Here is an 18,573-nt window from a genome sequence, read left to right on the forward strand (position 1 = left end):
CAATGCTCCATTCCGATAGTAGAGGCATTGTGTCCTCTAGTGTACACTGGTCGTCTGGTGCATACCAATATCTACAAACTGATTCTCTTTAAACACTGGTAATCTTCTCTGCTTCTCTGCTCACACATGACTCTTTTAGGAATAACCTTCATCCACAAACACTATATAGTTAGCGCCAAACACCTCCAGTCGAGTGCGACGCGTCTTCTGTAACACACGATCTTTCTTTCCTTAACATATACTCTTTCGCGTCTTTGCCAGGCCCCAATCGAAGGCGTATTGCGCTCATCTGGTTGGATACATCGGGCGCAAGCTACAATTGTCTCGGGTTTTGTGTACTTCTCACCAGAATAGACTTCTAAAAGATTATACATCACAACTTTAGAATAGTTCTAAATTTTCATACCGAACACGAGACTAAACATAAGTATAAGTATCGACATCAGAGTATGATTTCAAATTTCCACGCGACTAATTCGAATTAGACCAAGGAAAGACGTCCGGAGAGTGGGCATTCCCACGTCCACAAAAACAAAAGTACTCATCTACAGTCTTTCAGCTGTGTGGTATCGGTCTACACGTGCGACTTTAAAAAAAAATTTTAGCAGGCAAGCTAAACTGGTATCTTCTAAAACTGGTATTTGTGCTCAAAAAGGTTGTGTTGCCAGCACAAATACCAGTTTTAGAAGAAAGTCCGTGCCTAAATTACGTTTGCTATCAAAAGAGATAACACATCACGTAAGAAGTCCACAAATTATTTTAAGGAGCTCGAAAGCTTCTCAGCATATGTGTAGCTTGTTATTTACAAATGTAAAAAGCTTCAGCTGTCATGTTTTCGCCATCTATAAAGGAAAAATAGACCAATTTCAACAACATGAAATTGGCCTATGAATCAATAGTGCGGAAGCAAGGGAGGGTGACAAAATCGATTGTTGCCGAAGGATGTCACCAGCGACCTGTATATATTCGTGATCAGCATTGTCGATTACGCATCGAATTGGTCAAGTTCCGTTCAATTCCGTTAATGCGTGAATTAAACGTACAACAAACTTCCACATTTAAATCTCTTCTCGTGTTTAACTGAAACTTTTGAATATCATATCATGTATTATCCGCAGCAACATTTAAGACATAATTATTCTCTTATTTATTCTGATTCTTAAGTATGTTTCATCAGTAAAACCTGGAGAAAAGTCTTCTTTGTTTCTTTTCTTTAAAGTTCAGCAAGAAAAAGGTACTCCAGCTTTGAAAAACTTCAGAAGTAATATTTCGAAAGAGAATGCGATAAGTCTGTGATTTGTTATTGCCAAACAAAAACAAAAATCCATCCGTATATTCAAAGGACTAATCGCTTCCACTGTTTTGTAGAATTGGTGGTGAACATGCTCGTAAAGGTTTATAAGCTCTTCCTAACACATGCCTAAAAGTAACTTGTCCTATCAAGAGTTTCATATACATCGACACACTCCTCGATAGTGACCCCGTGGCAGAAACCTGACCTATCAAGAGGGTGGCTTTGGTTCGGTTCTCCTCAGTTGAAAGTTTCGCGTCTTTATAGAGAATTTTCGTGACACGCCAGACAAACATACACCCGGACTAAACGTGTGGTTATATAAAATGACATGCTTTGTAAAGTCTTTCTTTGTTTTGTTATGGCTGACACTCTAGTTAATTCATTCACTTTCTACACAAAGAGCTCAAAACGAGCTTTTATAGCGACTGTGCTCAAAGTAGCTCGGTGAGACTGACGATTGAGATTGAGACGGGACTCTTTTTTGCTGCGGTCGGACCGCAGGGTGGAGTAAAATTCCGACGATCGCAGCTCTAAAATGGTACATCGCGGGCTGCCACTTATGCAAATGCTTCAGCCTTCAGTTGGTTTTGACTCCACTGTATAAAAGTGAGTGACTAGAGACTTAGGGTTTTTATTACATTAATTGAACAGACTGAGACGGTGGTTCAGCAGAATATATTTATTGTACAGCAGGCAGAGAACGGTGCAATTAATGTGAGCGAAGTGATGGGTGGGCAGAGCGTTACCTGCCGCACTCTTGGACGGTACAAGTCGTTATGAGCCGAAAAATAACCATAACAGCGAACGGTACTTTGTACCACGCCCCTTATCTATCATCGGGGTCGACGATACTGCCGCGGGCGACAACACGAAATTAATAAATCACGACAACAATTTCTAGTTTGGCAAATTATTTCCTTCGTACGGCTGGACTGTTGCGGAGTTTGTGGAGTGGCGTGGGTGATGTGTTGACGTTGACTTGATAGTGGCTTCTCGATAGTAAATTGCTGGTGGTGGCTTGAGAGTTCGGCTTGGTGCAGGTGCGTTGATGATTGGTGGTGGTTTGCTAATGGGTTGTTGAAGACGATGACGGTTGACGTTGAGTTAGTGGTTACTTCTTGTATGGCCGCTTCGCGGGCGGCTGCGGTTCAGCTTTATCGCCTGTGCTGTTTTGGAGACTGAATCTGGGAAACTTGGACATCTCCCGGCGTGGTGATTATCACGATTCTCGTCCATGGTGCAGAATGCGCAGCTGGACTTAGGAGCAGTCCTTTCCATAAGCGTTTGGCAGGCTTTTTCGAGACTGTTGAGGCGAGGGAGCAGATGGTGTAGTAGTGTGGCGATGTCGCGCCTGTCTAGATCGTCAATGGAGAGCATAGCATCAACGGAAGAAAACATGATTTTGTGTTTCTTTTATGCTTTTCACCTCGCCTCAACAGTCACTATTTATACGTGTTCAGGTGGTCCGTATCTTGAATCCGCCCTTAATGAATAGTCTAGATGTAACTTCCACTGCTCTTGATGATGCGCCAAAGTGCTTTTGAGTGCATAATGAAACAAATTTGTAATTGACTGCGGCCACCCGAGAAGGTACATAGTTGTAATTGGAGTACTTTGTCCAAGACGATTATATCTTTGAGAGAGCCAACCGGGATAACATGCTTTTGTGCAAACGTGTATGAACATAACTGATAACATGTATATACAATGGAAAAAATAAACAGATATTAACTTTGTACATTCTCTCCTATTGAAACACGTGATCAAACCCGTACCGTGTAAGGCACTATGAAATGCAAAGTTCAAAGTCACCTATATTATTGGCTGCACCTTTGATCTTTTGATCTCTGTCATTTTTACTGCGCGGTCTAAACCGCTCTGGTACTCCCGTTGGCTGGTAGCCCACAAGCGGGCAACTCGAGAGGACCCGATCCATAAGTATGCCGGACGTGAGCCCAGCTATCTCTGCACGTGTTTGCTGCCCTAACCTACATAGCATGGTCTATTACTCTGATTTACGCAGCGAAATGCATAATCCACATTCTCAAAACATTGCTCGTGACGGCATGGCGAATCCAGCCCAACGAGTGCATTGGGCTGATAACAATGGCAGCCACTTGATCGGTAAGCCAACTGATTTTTGCTTGCTTGTGGCTGCATAGTATCAACTAACCGTTGAATCGGTTGCTGACCAATGCACTCGTTGGGCTGGATTCGTCATGCCGTCACGAGCAATGTTTTGAGAATGTGGATTATGCATTTCGTTATGTAAATCAGAGTAATAGACCATGTGCAGAGATAGTTGGGCTCACGTCCGGCATACTTATGTCCGCGAATCACGGTGACCCAAGCCAACTGTGTAAGACTGGTGGTCGAAGATTGAGGAGTTGCGCACATGTATGTGGTAGTACAGGTTACCTGCTAGCACGAATTTCTAGTGCTTGCTACCCCACTGGACTGCACATTCTTCCATCACGACAGACTCCTGGAAACGTAGCCGAACTTGGCTCCTTTCGGTTGCTCCACAACTAAGTGAACCGCTGGGTTTCAAGTAAGGCTGTGACAAACATTTGCTTTGGAGACTCGCAGGTAAACGTTAGTTACCTGTTGGATAATTGTAGCGTCCGGTAACATTCGTAGCTTTAACAATGCAGTGGTTCTGGTTCTCCTGCAATCTTGGAGAATTTTTGACTCTAGCCTTATGACCACTTCTTCATTGAAATAGCTTTGACATCCTCCGACATCACCTTTAGGGTTCCAAAAGGTGTTTCTAGAGGTAGTTTAGCCTCGCTATTGTTTCTAAGTGCACTAATTGAGTCTTCTGGACACAGGCAATCGTTTATCGAGCTGCTGCATTCGCACCTGATCTTGCTTATTCAGTGATCAAATTGAATTTGAGCTTCCGTGTAAGAGGCACATTACGCTGCAATACGGAAATGTTCAGAAAGGGCAAATGAAGCCCCCCTTTGATATCGCAAATCGTTTGTTTGAGATTGCACTTGCAAGTTTCTGTATTGAGATCACAGTGATATTGAAAACGTTTTGACGGGCGCATATGGGTGAATAATCGTGTCTCGTTGAAAAGGTTTTTCTATTTCCAACTTAAAGGCATCACTCCACGAATCTGAGGTGGTACGGATTTCAGGTGGAGTATTCGTATACGGGATGGGAGACTATGGAGGGGGGGGGGGGGTTTCGTCCATTTCTTCCTAATTGCCGTGAAAAACGGTCCGGAAGATACGGCTTGAGGCGTTCCGGCGCACTATTTTCTGCAAGGAGTTCGACTGGAGCGCGCCAGCCTTTGGACTTTGGATGACCCGATAATTTGACATGAGGATTTTTGCTGACCTTATCAGGCCATCAACAGAGGTCACGTCCACTACTTTGCCGCACGGCCAATTTCCTCTAGGTATCAGATCTTGCTCGATTAATACTATTTCTTCGAGCTCTGGATGTGTTCTTTTCAGATGTCTTGGTTGTTTGTAATCCACTTTCTCACTTTCTCGAAGGAGATCAAGTCGATGTGAATCACACCCAGTGTTTTGAAACGGTTTTGAGACCAGGACTCAATCTTGGAGTACCAATTATTATTATTATTATTATTATTAGAGTCCTTGCTACTTTTTGAGTGTTGTGCATTTGCCCAAATACTTTTTGAAAGCACAGGTAAAATGGGAATAGAGAATCTTTGGAGTGCGATAGTTAGGGTATGATCCTCCCTGCAGTGTGTGTTTTCATTGTGAACCTTGAGCAGGATTAGTCGAACCAGTTCGGATTCTTCGGGAATGAAGATAGGTGATTTTGTATCCAAGTGCAGATACGCATTTTGTAGGCGTGATTCATGACGAATTATCCTTTTCTGGTCGTGGATTACTTTCTTATCACGAAATTGTTTCGTAAGATCTTCGAGTGTATAATGACTTTGTTCCGCACACTCCTCTTTTGTGTTGGCCACTTCTGTGGTTGTATCAATGGACCTTTACGGCCATGTGCTTGAGTTTTGTTCTAACCAACGTGGTCCTTCCACCCAAACATGGTTATTGATTTGTTGAGTTGTAAGACTACGGATACCCGCATCAGCAGGGTTGTGTGAAGTATCAACATGGAAGAATTCTGAGGGGGGCCATCTATTTCAAGTTGGTCCCGCAAGTTGGTAATTCTTTCGCGTTGATTTGCAACGAATATGAGTAGTTTTTTTTAATGCTGATTTCAACCACCACATCGCTATCTGAGACGATAGGAACTTGTCCAGTATGTCCACACATATTGGATATTACTGACTTGTCAACGCGTATTGGCATGAAAATGCCAATACTGAAAATATGCGCATGTTGCTATCGCCACATTACTAGCGTCGGCGAATACCCACAGGCGCACTTTGCTACCTTGTTGAGAGATGGATCTGGAAACTGAGATCACTGCGTTGTTGACGTCTTCGCAATGTTTGTTCCATCGTTCACAGATGGCTGGATCAAGGGCGCCTCTCCATTCAAGATTTTTATTTTCAAATACTTCTCTCATCATTGCTTCAAGTTTGACAAGGAGAGGTCCAGCGAGTGTGATAGGATTATAAGCCGAATTTGTTTGGCTAACGATATCCTTTCTTGTCAGTTGACTGACTGGTCGAAAATGTGTCGTAACTTTGAAATTATCTCGGATTGCATTGTAGTCGACACCCAGAAATTTTAGAGAACCATTTTCCAGTCTATCACGACTCTTCACAAGAGTGATCCTTAATAGGATTGAAAAGGTCTTGGATGAAGGACAACCATGCGAGCAAGCAGGGTTTCGAAAAGGATTCAGCACGATCGACCATATTCACACTGTTTCGAGACTCATCGAGGTATCACGAGAGTACAAGATGCCGCTCTGTCTCACTTTCATCGACTTGAAGAAGGCCTTTGACTCAGTTGAGACGGAAGCGGTCGTGGAAGCCTTGGACAACCAAGGCGTTCCCACTCAGTACATAAAGGTGCTTCGAGAGTTGTACAGTAACTTCACGACCGGAATCTCGCCATTCTACAAGAATATCATCATTGACGTGAAGAGGGGGTTCGACAGGGTGATACAATCTCACCCAAAATATTCACAGCCACCCTCGAGAACGCAATGCGAAAGTTGGAATGGGACGACATGGGAGTGAAGATCGATGGTCGGCAGCTACACCATTTGCGCTTTGCTGATGACATCGTACTGATAACACCTAGCATCAGCCAAGCGGAACGAATGCTGACCGAATTCGCCGAAACATGTGGATGCATCGGTCTTGAGCTGAATCTTCAAAAGACGATGTTCATGCGGAACGGATGGATCTCGGATGCCCCATTCACGCTCAACGGAACGAACATATCCGAATGCACCAGCTACGTCTATCTGGGTCGGGAATTGAACATGATGAACGACCTGGCCCCCGAGCTGGGCAGGAGGAGAAGAGCGCTAGGAGCGTACAAGAGCATCGAGGACGTAGTGAAAAAGACCAAGAACACCCGGCTCCGTGCTCACCTCTCAACACCACCGTACTTCCTGCTTTGACCTATGCCTCAGAAACCTGGGCACTTCGCAAGCAGGAAGAAAACGCGGTGAGCGTCATTGAACGCGCAATTGAGAGAGTGATGCTAGGAGTATCCCGTTTCAAGCAAGTGAGAGACGGGATTCGAAGTTCTCTCCTACGTCAGCGATCGAAGATCAGAGACGCCGCCGCGTTTAAAAAAAAAAAAAAAAGGGGGGGCGGAGACGTGAACGCTTTAACGACAACCGTTGGACCAGAGCCGTGAGCGACTGGATTCCCCGCGATATTAAGCGCAATACAGGAAGACCGCCGACCCGATGGTCAGATTTCTTCACGAAGTCCTTCAAAGAAAATTACGATGCTCTTCGTGTCCCACGCGAAAGGAGGAACCACTGGGCTACTCTGGCACGCGACCGGGACAAATGGAAGAATTACTGGCGCCCGCTCGACCGGTTCGAAGACCAACGGGAGTCAAGGTGATCAAGGTGATCACGACTCGGTGTTTGAAAGTTAACCTCATTTGAATTTGATATGTACTCCCTCAAATTCATACCGACTTTCGCGAATAGTATCTTAGATTCTCGATACCCTTGTAGAGCTTCCTCTACAGTGTCGGCAGTCATCATGATATTATCGATTTATTTGTTCTTGCCAATTTCAGTGGCAAGATCTGTGTTTTGGCTGCTCAAGAATGACGTCAAGCACATATTGAGAATGCTTAGAGATGCTGTTACTCCAAAAGGGAGTCTTTTGAACTTGAAGTGTACCAGGTTATTTCTAGTTGGTGGAAGGTTCATATTTTTCAGCCACAAAAATCTGCACAAGTTTCTATTCGAAGGGAATAATTTGAGTGAAGGCGGTTTCACTGTCGCAAATCAGAATGATTTTGTTGCATCTTGATGCTTACAAAATGCCGTGAATTTTGTTAATGAATGACTCTCCTTTGTGAATCACGTCATTAAATGATAGCTTTCCCCTTCGTTTTGAGGAAGTATCAAAAACTATTCTCAAAGGCGTTTTCTTGTTTGCTTTCCAAACGCCTGAATGCGGCACGTAGTAGACTCCTACCGCGCTAGATTCAGCGTCTTCGAATTGCTCGATTAATTCGGTTTCTTCGTAATTTTTGAGGATTTTGCTGTACCATTCACGTTGTAGATGGTTTTGCTGGAGCATCCTTTGCAGTGATTCCGGGCGGCGAATACCTACAGCGTAATTATTCTCAAGTTCAAAAATGTTTTCTTTCGAAGGGAATGGAGCATTTATGCGTCCTTGTTCAAAAGAAATTCTCTTTGAGTATTCTTCAAGGCTTTTCTGGATCACGTCGTCTTCTTGACACTCTTGTGCTGATACACCAAGACCTTCGAGTTCGAACATTTTTCTCAAAATCTCTTGTTCGCTGTTTTCACGTAAATCAGTGAGTGCGTAGCACAGATTATCTTTTTTGTTCTCTGCATCAGCAGCTCCCTTTCCGTAAATCGTCCGAATACGTTTTTTGCGATATATAGACCACTGGAGGTCTTTACTAAATGACAAGGACCAGCTACTAGACCATGATAGTAGTGTGGTCCTACTAAAACATGTGGAGTTTGATGTTCCCTTCTAAGCTTTGTGTTTGCCAGACAAATATTGTTCTCTTTGAGAAAATCAACATCAACTGGGCTTAGATTTACACTGGGAAACTGATCATTTGTGATCACAGGTTTAGTTTGAATTTTCATGTTGATCACTCCACCAAAAGCTGTACCAATCCTCATATGTACTATGTGACTTTTGAAGCACTCAATAAGTCTACCATTTCTGGATATAGTGCATATCTAAGTGGTCTCTAGAGGTAGGCCAAAACGTTTGGCTAGTGACTCTTCAATCACAGTTTTCTGTGCTCCAGCATCGAAGAAAAAAAAGCACTTTCTCAAATTCCTTCTTATTGCAATTCCAAATGATCCCTTCACTTGTCATGAGAACTAACTGGGATGCGTTATTTATTTATTCTGTGTCTGAAAATAGTTTCTCAGCACCCGCGTGAGTATTATTCAACGTTACTTTTCTCCCGTCGTTATGATTTGCCGGATTTTCCCCGTCACGATTCGTTGCGTACATCGGTCTTGTGTTATTCTGACCATTTATATTCCTTTGACTTGAATTCCATGCTAGCACCTGGTTTTTCTGCTGCTTTGGTTCCTTCTTAAAGTGTCCGCATTGGAAACACTCTGGTTTCTGACAATCAAAGCTGGTATGGTTAGGTGAACAGCATTTCTAGCATCTGTTATCATCTTCTATTATTTTGCGCCGACTGTTCTGTTCAGTCACTGTTCTGCACAACATTGGATGATGACCTTTGTGGCAAAACAAGCACCACTCATTGGCTAGAGGTTGCTGGCTGATGTACTTTGCTTTTGGAGTACTCACTTTATTGTTTATTGAGCGACCCAATCTGTTTTCGATATAACTTTTTGCGGCAACTTCTTTCTTTATCTGCGCCAAAAGGTCTTCGATTGTTTGTTGCTCGAATGCTTGACCAGATATCAAAACAGGTTGTATGATGTCCGATGGGAACTTTGCTATGACGGCTTCGCACCATATGGGGTCACAGGTATTTTGCACATCATAACCTGCTGTTATCATTTGGTTGACCAAGACGTGAATTTGATCGAAAACAACTGAACTATTATCTGCTGAGCTGTTAGCTGGCCTCATATTAACCAGTTTTTGCATTATTTGAGACCTGTTTATACTTTTATTGCAGTATGTTTCCTGCAATGTTTTTATGATCCAGTTGTAGTTTTCTGGAATTAGTTTTATGTCTTTTTTGGCAGTCTGAGCTCTGACTCTCAAGTTTTCCTTAAGTAGCAAGATTTTCTCCATAACATCTAGCTCCTTGGTTTTGTGAACTAGTGTCTCAAAAATTGCCCAGTATTCGGCGAACTCTTTAGCATCTCGGTAGAGATGCTTGGGGAGGTTTAATCGATCGATAACGGAAATGTTCTGTTTGATTCTGTTCCGAATCGACTGAATTTGGCAACCCTGATTGTGAAGTGCTCGGTTCGCTCTCATCATGGTCATAGCAATAGTCGGAGCCGGTGCTCCGACCCCCTTCAGTTTTGAACGGTTGGCGAAATTACCCCATTCAATTTTGGGCGGTTGGCGAAAGGACCCCCTTCACCTGAACTGCACCCCATGAGCTAAACCCTTTTCACCTGACGAGGGTCCGGCTTCTCTCTATCGCTCCTATGATTATGGTGGCTATTTTGTTCGCCGTCATCATTTTGTGTGAGTTGGGTTTCTACCTCATCTGAATTTTGGTTTTCAGCCCTTGTACATCGGATAGTGTACCCGAGTTTTACACTCATTCTGTCCAAAATGCAACTGCTTTCGTCTAATCGAGCAGTCCGCATAAATATGAGGTCATTTGCCTCTGCGATAGCCGCTTGCAGCTGAGGCTCATCTTTAATTTGCTCCATTTCAAGCATTAAATCTTTCTTATCAGATTTATTTTTACAATTTCTGTACTTGTCCCTTATTTCATTGTACAATGTTTGCAGATTTTCTTTGCTTTCTCAAATCTGCCTTATACCGCTCTTTAAGAGGGTAATTGCCTACCTACATTTTTTGTAGCTCTCTTCGCCTACAGTAGGTCAATCAGTCTTTGTTGTGTACTTCTTATATCTGGAGACTTAATTTTTGAGCGTTGGTGCGCTCAACACATTTGGTGTCTTATGGAAATGAAGAGCCATGTTATTGGCAATTTCTCCCCAAAATTTAAATTTGTTGTGATTATTCGAAGATTTAGCTCCAGGTACTGTGTACGGGAGCGAAATGTTCCAAAAGTGGGATGAATCAACTGCTTCTAGGTCTTTGATTGGACCTCTGTGCTCTTTACTAATGAGCTATTCTCTTCTTCTGGTCTCAAAGATGTTGCTCTTTGACGAGGGAGTATTGGCTTGTTTTAGCCGATGCACCAGACTATAAAAGTGGGTGACTAGAGTCTTAGGGTTTTTATTACCCTACTTATTATTATTATTATTCTATTACTCGAACAGACCGAGACGGTGGCTCAGCAGGATATATTTGTTGTACGGTAGGCAGAGAACGATGCAATTAATGAGTGGGCAGAGCGCTGCCTGCAGGAATCTTGGACGTAAAAGCCGTTATGACCCGAAAAATAACCATAACAGCGAACGGTACTTTATACCACACCCTTTATCTATCATCATAGTAGTTATCTATCAGTTTCAATAATCGTGCGGAACAGTTAAAGGCATCACCCAACGAATTTGAGGTGGTGCAGATTTCAGGTGGAGTATTCGTATACGGGATGAGAGACTACGTAGAGGGGGTCATTCCGTCCAATTCTACCTAATTGCCGTAAAAAACGGCCCAGAAGCTACGGCTTCAGGGGTTTTGGCGCATTATTTTCTACAGGTAGTTTGACTGGAGCGCGCCAGCCTTGTGCGGCGCCGCATCTTCCGGGCCGTTTTTTACGGCAATTAAGAAGAAATGGACGGAATGACCCCCCCCTTTCCGTAGTCTCCCATCCCGTATACGAATGCTCCACCTGAAATCTGCACCACCTCAGATTCGTGGGGTGATGCCTTTGAAGCAGGAGGCTATGCGTAAGAATTACAAATATTTCAAAAAGTTGTCTGTACCCGCTTGTAATATGTTCATGTGAGAAGCGGCTTCACACGACGCAAATGCACCAGGCTCCAATTCATTTTGATTCGACCATATCTCCAAGTGAGCAGTAAATTATCAAATGTGCTTCCTTAACACACTGATGACAGTGCCCCTTTTAATTTTATTGGGATACAGAATCTCCACTAACTCATTTGTCCTGTTTTTTTGTAATTGTTCCTTTTTTTTGGTATAACTTGCGCGAATCGAATCACATACTAGTCACGTATTATACCTGACGCGTAAACTTTCCTTTGACCTGTACTGCCGTCATGGAAAAAGGGTCTTTTCATATGACTGCAGTTTTGTTGTCGTGCGTCCTTATTTAAACCGATATGGGGAAAACTTTGAGTTGAATTAAGTTGAAGGAGAAACAATAGAAACAAAAGTAAAGAATATATGACATTCGAGAGAAGATTTCTCATTCTATAAGACAATGTTTTACCTATTTTTTTACTTAATTGATTCTTGTTTTCTCAGATCATTAAAGCGGAGGGACAACATGGCAAAATGAGCATTTTCATCGCCGGTTTTTTGCGGTTGGTTGAAGGACGTTGAAGCTGACTGGGATATTTGTGTTTTTCATGGAGAGCACTGAATGAGGAATGAAAATTTCAAAAAAAGTGAAGAATGTTTACAAGAACATGAGAAAAAATGCTATATAATAACGCGCTTAGTCCGTGTGTGTGTATGTGTTTGTGTGTGTGTGTTTGTGTGTGTGTGTGTGTGTGTGTGTGTGTGTGTGTGTGTGTGTGTGTGTGTGTGTGTGTGTGTGTGTGTGTGTGTGTGTGTGTGTGTGTGTGTGTGTGTGTGTGTGTTTGTCTGTGTGACGAAAATACTCCATAATGATGCAAAACCTTGCATACAGGGAGCCCCAGCGCAGTGGAATGGGTTTCTATGTTTCCTTCACATATCTATTTCCCAACATGTCTCCCTAACGCTGCTAACATCCTTTCTTCAAAAGAAGGAAACACACGTGCGAACGGCTGCTTAAATACAACACATAGTAGCCAACAGTTTACGGGATTCGACGTAGAACGTTATTTGTGTCACTACGATAGTGGTGTTCACGTTATCAGGAGATAAGATATTAGCGCATCATTTTTTGCTAATGAGAATGATGTGCTAATATCTTATCTCTTGAGAATGGAGGAGACTCATAGTTTGAATAGTTTCCAAATCGTAGAGGTTTGAGAGAAACAGCGATGAAAAATTAAGCTGGATTGCTCTCCAAATATAGAACTGAGCGTTTAGGGAAAAAAAAAATCTTTCATCTATGCTTAAATTTTCGGGTAAAAAAATTGAATAAAGCGTTGATAGAAAAACGCAGATATAGTTTTCCAAAAATATGTAGTCGCTACTGTTATTTTTGTCATTTTTTATTGATCGGTGAAGGCGAGCGAAGCGAACACCCAAATAAGCCTGAAGTCCGGCTTTAGCCGGACGCTATGTAATAGCATGTTTACTTATCCACCAGCGCGTTTAGTCCGCGTGTGTATGTATGTGTGTATATGTGTATGTATGTGTGCATACATGTGTGTATGTATGTGTGCATGTGTTTGTGCGCCGACGTCACAAATCTATCAAATACGGCGAGACCGGTCCCACTGCGTCGGAATGGTGCGCCGACGCCTGTTAATCCGTGTAGCGAGCACATAACGCCATCTCGTTGGCAGTCTCCCACGAGAGCGTTTACTCGCGAAAAAGATCATGGAGCACAATTGAGTAGCGGATTAGTCGGGGCTCTAAAACTTAAGCATCAGTCTTAGAGGATCCACGGCATATAGGTTGAAGCTACCAAGAAAAAGGAAGTTAAAGCTGGAACTACTACTGTTTTAACTTTACCAAATCTTCCAAATAAGTGAGAAAATGTAGTTGTGGGGCCACTCAGTGGCACCCTTACTTCTGGACGATCTCTCTTACTTTTTTCTCCTAGTAACTTTAGCTTACATGTTATTATTTACTTAGATGCTTAGATGGCCCGTCTTCACTGAACCTGCGAGTTCCAGAATCACTCGTTTCGTTCCCTCGCCATGGTAATCCAAAATGTTCTCAAATTTCGTGAGTGACGTTGACGAGATCCTTGAGCCGTATCCAGCTGAGCTCCCAGCCAGTCCATCCGTATAGCGAACACGTAACCTTATCTCGTTGGCGGTCTCCCACGAGGGCGTTTAACATCTCTTGGGATCCACTCTAGCGTCCTTTTAGTCCATCTATCGTCGATTCTTCGGGACATTCCTCTTAAGCGCCGGTTAAACTTCAGAAGGCATCTTTCAAGGGCATTTTGGGTAGTAAGTGGCTTTCTAGACGTGGCAGCGGTGTCTGCCCACATCTCCGCTGCGTAACAGAGCGCTGGAAGAACTGTCGAGTCGAACAGATGGGGTGGAAGATCCGCACCTTGGTCCGTAGTTTCCCTGACAGGTGCGAATGCTGCCCACGCTGCTCTCATTCTTTTACTCAGTTCTTCCTTCAAGTCGTTTTCCATGTTCATGGAACATCCGAGGTATACGTATGACGAAGTTTCCACGATTTGGGAGCCTTCAAGTTCTACTCCTCCGTTCTCGCAGTAGGCGTTCTTCATTAACTGTGTTCTCTGTTTATTCGCAGTCCTATTCTCTTCCCTGTTTCCCCTGAGAACGATATCGTCCGCGAAACGAAGGTTCGAGAGAAATCTTCTATCAACGCGTATGCCTCTTTCTTCCCAGGAAAGTGATTTCATTATCCATTACAATGCAGCCGTGAACAGCTTCGGCGATGTAGTATCGCCTTGTCGTACCCCTTTCCAATGGGGAAGGTGGAAAAGCTGTATCATAGTGGTGCATCGATCGCAGCAATTGGCTAATGTCCTCACATACGACGTATTCACACCTTGATCGACCAGCGCTAACAGTGTTACATTTGTTTCTACGCTTTCGAAGTCTTTCTCATAGTCGACGAAGGTTAGAACAAGGGGCAAGCGGTATTTCCGGCAAACCTGTATGACCCTCGACACGGTCTGGATGTGGTCCATACAGCTGAACTCTATGACGGAATCCAGGTTGGGCTTCATCCAGTGTCCTAGATATGCTCGTGAGGATGATCTTTGTGAATACTTTGTATAGCACGCTCAACAAGCACATCGGACAGTAGCTCCGAAGGCCCTCTTATGGATAAGAACGGTTTGCGACGTCTTCCACTGGTCTGGGATCTTTTCTTTCTGAAGGTAGGATGCCATGTGCACTGCTAAGATTACATGAATTGGATGGCCACCAGCCCGAAGAAAGTCTGCTGATATAAAATCAGGTCCGGGGGTTGTGAAAGGTTTCATGCTCTTGACAGCGACTCGTACTTCCGAAGTTAGAATCCGTGGTGGAGCTTCACCAGTGGGGATGATCGGGCTTGAAATAGGAGTTGATGAAGGGAAAAGGTTCGAGTAGAGCCTCTCCGTAATGAATTCTATCTCACGACGAGAAGACGTGCGAGTCCCGTCCTCGCTCGGCAACGCTGCTAGCGCAATACTATATTCCCGGCGGCACTTCTTTAGATTCGTTCTTCCGCTTATATGTCAATAATCCTCTATAACTAATGCTTAATTCTTAGGGCCCCGACTAATTTAGTTATTTACTTCCACAAATAAGGGCGTCACAGAGTGGCCAGCCCCAACTACGTTCTACTCCGAACGAGTTTGCGACAAATAAATAATTAAGTAATATCACGTGTTACTTCCAAAGAAAAAAAAAAGAACCGAAAATGAATACCATAGCAATCCACGATCACTAAGCATGCATGCAACAACTTTTATTCACACAATTTCGATTTGTATTCGCAAGTTTGTGGCCCTAAAAAGGGCCATTGGGTTAGTCTTTATGAAGGCTGTGCACATTCGCCCGCTTCGCGACTTTAACGGGACTGCCACAATTGGGGCAAAGTCGCTCTTTCCACAGCAATCCACCATCAGCGAGCCATTCGTCGAATTCCTCCTTCGACTTCGATGCAAGCTCCGGCGAAATGGTAATCAGTAATCTGAGTGAAGTCACGAAGAGTCAGGAAGTTAGAGACACCCATTAAGCAAATGGAATGATTTAAAGGCATCACCCCACGAATCTAAGGTGGTGCGGATTTCAGGTGGAGTATTCGTATACGGGATCGTAGATTATACAGAGGTGGGTGATTCCGCCCATTTCTTGCTAATTGGCGTAAAAAACGGCCCGAAAGATGTCGCGTGTGCACACGGCTGGCGTGCTCCAATCGAAGTCGTTGTAAAAAGTTGCACGCCGGAATGCTCGAAGCCGTATCTTCCGGGCCCTTTTTACTGCAATTGGGAAGAAATGGACGGAATCACCCCCCCCCCCCTCTCTCTCTCTCTCTCTCTCTCCTTAATCTACGATCCCGTATACGAATACTCCACCTGAAATCCGTACCACCTCAGATTCGTGGGGTGATGCCTTTAACGGCGAGAACGATTAACGTGTTCTATGGACGTCTTTGCGCCTGTTATGACTCCATTACCTTTTCCAGTTTCCACCGCGAATCGCCTCAAATAATCGGATCAAATACAGTAAGAAAGCAGTTCGATTTGGGTGCGTCAGAGTGCCCCCCTCTCTCTCTCCCCCTCCCCCCCACCTATATTTTACCCGGTGTCAGGTCCTTCTGACCCGAATACGATTAGTACTGTAATAACGCGCTTGTCGACTATGTTTTTGCATTTGGATCGTCCGGCATTTAAACACGGATCATTATACCTATTGTCTATCTTCTTGATACTCGTGAATGCTCATTGTATTTTGTTGTCACTGAAGGTTAATAGCTGAAGAGTAACATTTATAACAGTGAAATCCTTATGCGTCTATTTTCACATGTGTCGGGCATACCTGCCTTAATTACCTGCTCTGCTCTATTTGTGATAAGCTGCGACGTCACAACGCGACGCTGCCCGCGCTCCATGCACGTGTACTCGGTTCTGCCGTTGTGGGAGTGGGTGGTGTTCCTTACTTCGGTGTCTAGTTCCATGTTTTGTGTCAATTTTTTCTACTAGTCTTTTGCTGTTTTTGTTTTAGCAACTTGACAATGGAGCTGACAACAATGTTCTCGATTATTTTGTTGTTTTCGTTGAACACCTCTGCGTACTGTCATGAATCTGCATACGAAAAATATGGACGTGAAATCAATGAGAGGGTAAGTTCTATCACATATACTGAGGAAACCTACAGTGTCCAACTTGTAGATTTGAAGAATCCGAAGTTCATCCTTACGAGATTTCGCTTCTCTGTGTGCGAAGCATTATTGCGAGCTATAGAAGACAGATTTCCATTCCTATTTTTTACAGTCATCTTCCAAAATACACAGGATGGCTGTGTGTCGTGTAACACCGGAGTCAGTCTGTAACTGCACTCAGGGGAGGTTCTTCTTCCGCAGCCGGATTTTAAAGCAAGGCTGCATATTTGTATTTTTCCGACATCTACCACCTTTATGGGATATTTGCACGCTTGTCGCAATCACTCGATCTTTGTTCTGCTTTGTCAAGCGTCTGCGGCGTCGATGCAGCAAGGTCAATTTTATCGATGGTTGATTTGCTAGAGCAAGCAAGTCCGTCTAGAGATTCATGCGTAGCAATTTGTTTCGGAGGAGTTACAGTTTTCCTGACAGGAGCGTCGAAGTCCCAAAGAATCGAAGAACTTGTGGTCCTATGGCGAACATCGCAAGAAATCAAAAGAAAATGAATCGATTTAACAGTAAAGTAGAAGAACCACTAGAACAGTGAAGCTAAAAAGGTGCAAAATTGCGTTCAGATTTTGCGCTACCGACTAGTCATGCTGACTGCAGATAAATCTAATGTTTCTGAGAATTCCATTTTGTTTTGTTCCGAGTTGTAGACAGCGGAATTTCATATCAGTGCTAATGCGCAGTAGTATTCTGAGTTCACTTGAATTCCATCGTGTAGTTTAGGATATAACATCCGTCCTTGGTGTTCGGATGAAGGCTATAAAGAGAAATAGCTCGAACGTGGAAGTAAAGCTAGAAGTTCGGCAATGCCAGCATACTATTTTTTTGCAATATGATGTTATGGAATGTTAGGAAATGAGTGGAAATTATCAGACAAGATAATTTGGTTGTGTACTGACAGAAAACGTGAGTAGATGTTATATCCGAACATGCTCGGCATTAAACCCGAGATATTACAAGAATGGTGAGCACCGAGTAAACGTAGCTGACCCAGTGATCCAACTCCAATGTTGTTCGAAAATCTTATAGAATAATTTCCGAAAAATCTGTGATTCGCACTATTAATCGACGTTCAGTAAATTGAAGATAAGTAGTTGAGACCATCTTGCTTAGACGAGAAAAGAACTGAACATGCGAGCATTATTATTATCATTGTTTTGACTATTCCTAGCATGATACAACTCGTCTGAACACCCAGTATTTTTGCTTTTAGTTTCATCACGTTTCGAAATATAAGCAAACACAAATGAGAGTCTTCATATTCTTTCTATACTTTCTGAGTCTTCCATTACAGCTGTTTTTTGATTCAAAATTGGGCTCAGGATAGTGGGGAAGCAAAACGAATGCTGTCCTCTGCTTTTTTCTGTTTTATACGTCTTTTTTCAAAGCAGTGTTCCATATTTGCGATAAGCACATTGTTCTATCATGCAACACAATAACGGGCTTATTCTGTCATTTATGTGTATGTGTGTGTAACAAAATTCCAGAACGCGGTGAGACGTGTCTAACGAAGTTAGATAGGTGTGATGACCCTCCAAAGCGAAAATGAATACTAAAAATAAAATGAAGTGCGACGGGTTCCACGACGTAATATTGCTGCGCCGACGCAAATAACCGTTATAGTAGGGTGCGACGGGGCCTACGATGTCGAAATGGTACACTAGTGCCAAAAAGCTATAAAATGTGGTGCGTCGGGTCCCGCGGCGTCGGATTGGTGCGTCGATGTCAGAAAGCTACAAAACGGGGTGCGACCGGTCCCGGTAAAATAGAGTGACGCGGGTACAATGGCGTGCGCGGTAAGTTCGTGCACATGTCACAAAAGGTAAATGGGACGTTGCAACTGTTTCATAAAAGTGACCACTGCACGCGTTGCTTTTTACCTCTATGGCTCCTCGGT

General features: G+C 43.5%; 5 protein-coding genes across 8 annotated transcripts in view; 3 read left to right on the forward strand and 2 right to left on the reverse strand.

The window, feature by feature from the left end:
• Positions 1 to 3,291: 3,291 nt before the first annotated feature.
• On the forward strand, positions 3,292 to 6,826 carry RB195_022300 (uncharacterized protein; the record flags this gene model as incomplete). 2 transcript variants are annotated; one of them, XM_064209378.1, is made up of 3 exons in its annotated part: positions 3,292 to 3,418; positions 6,058 to 6,285; positions 6,342 to 6,826. In XM_064209378.1, the coding sequence occupies 3 exons, from the start codon at positions 3,292 to 3,294 to the stop codon at positions 6,824 to 6,826; spliced, it is 840 nt and encodes a 279-aa protein (XP_064065258.1). The 2 variants fall into 2 exon arrangements, with proteins under 2 accessions (XP_064065258.1, XP_064065259.1); XM_064209377.1 differs by lacking the exon at positions 3,292 to 3,418 and having other exon boundaries at positions 6,156 to 6,285.
• RB195_022301 (uncharacterized protein) lies at positions 6,404 to 6,826 on the forward strand (the record flags this gene model as incomplete). Its single annotated transcript, XM_064209379.1, has 1 exon — positions 6,404 to 6,826. The coding sequence occupies one exon, from the start codon at positions 6,404 to 6,406 to the stop codon at positions 6,824 to 6,826; it is 423 nt and encodes a 140-aa protein (XP_064065260.1).
• Positions 6,827 to 9,056: 2,230 nt separating this feature from the next.
• On the reverse strand, positions 9,057 to 9,863 carry RB195_022302 (uncharacterized protein; the record flags this gene model as incomplete). Its single annotated transcript, XM_064209380.1, has 1 exon — positions 9,057 to 9,863. The coding sequence occupies one exon, from the start codon at positions 9,861 to 9,863 to the stop codon at positions 9,057 to 9,059; it is 807 nt and encodes a 268-aa protein (XP_064065261.1).
• Positions 9,864 to 13,614: 3,751 nt separating this feature from the next.
• On the reverse strand, positions 13,615 to 14,193 carry RB195_022303 (uncharacterized protein; the record flags this gene model as incomplete). Of its 2 annotated transcripts, none has more annotated exons than XM_064209381.1 (1): positions 13,615 to 14,193. In XM_064209381.1, the coding sequence occupies one exon, from the start codon at positions 14,191 to 14,193 to the stop codon at positions 13,615 to 13,617; it is 579 nt and encodes a 192-aa protein (XP_064065262.1). The 2 variants fall into 2 exon arrangements, with proteins under 2 accessions (XP_064065262.1, XP_064065263.1); XM_064209382.1 differs by having other exon boundaries at positions 13,615 to 14,055.
• Positions 14,194 to 16,293: 2,100 nt separating this feature from the next.
• RB195_022304 (uncharacterized protein) overlaps positions 16,294 to 18,573 on the forward strand; it is a gene marked incomplete at both ends in the record, with an annotated part of 20,250 nt that continues 17,970 nt past the window's right edge. The window contains 2 exons of one of the 2 annotated variants that reach the window (XM_013436167.2): positions 16,294 to 16,427; positions 16,511 to 16,628. In XM_013436167.2, the coding sequence (XP_013291621.2) occupies positions 16,294 to 16,427; positions 16,511 to 16,628 (252 nt within the window). The remainder of the gene's footprint in view (positions 16,428 to 16,510; positions 16,629 to 18,573) is intronic. The other variant, XM_064209383.1, reaches the window with a different exon arrangement.

Source organism: Necator americanus, chromosome X (assembly GCF_031761385.1).
Source record: "Necator americanus strain Aroian chromosome X, whole genome shotgun sequence".
Taxonomy (NCBI): Eukaryota; Metazoa; Nematoda; class Chromadorea; order Rhabditida; family Ancylostomatidae; genus Necator; species Necator americanus.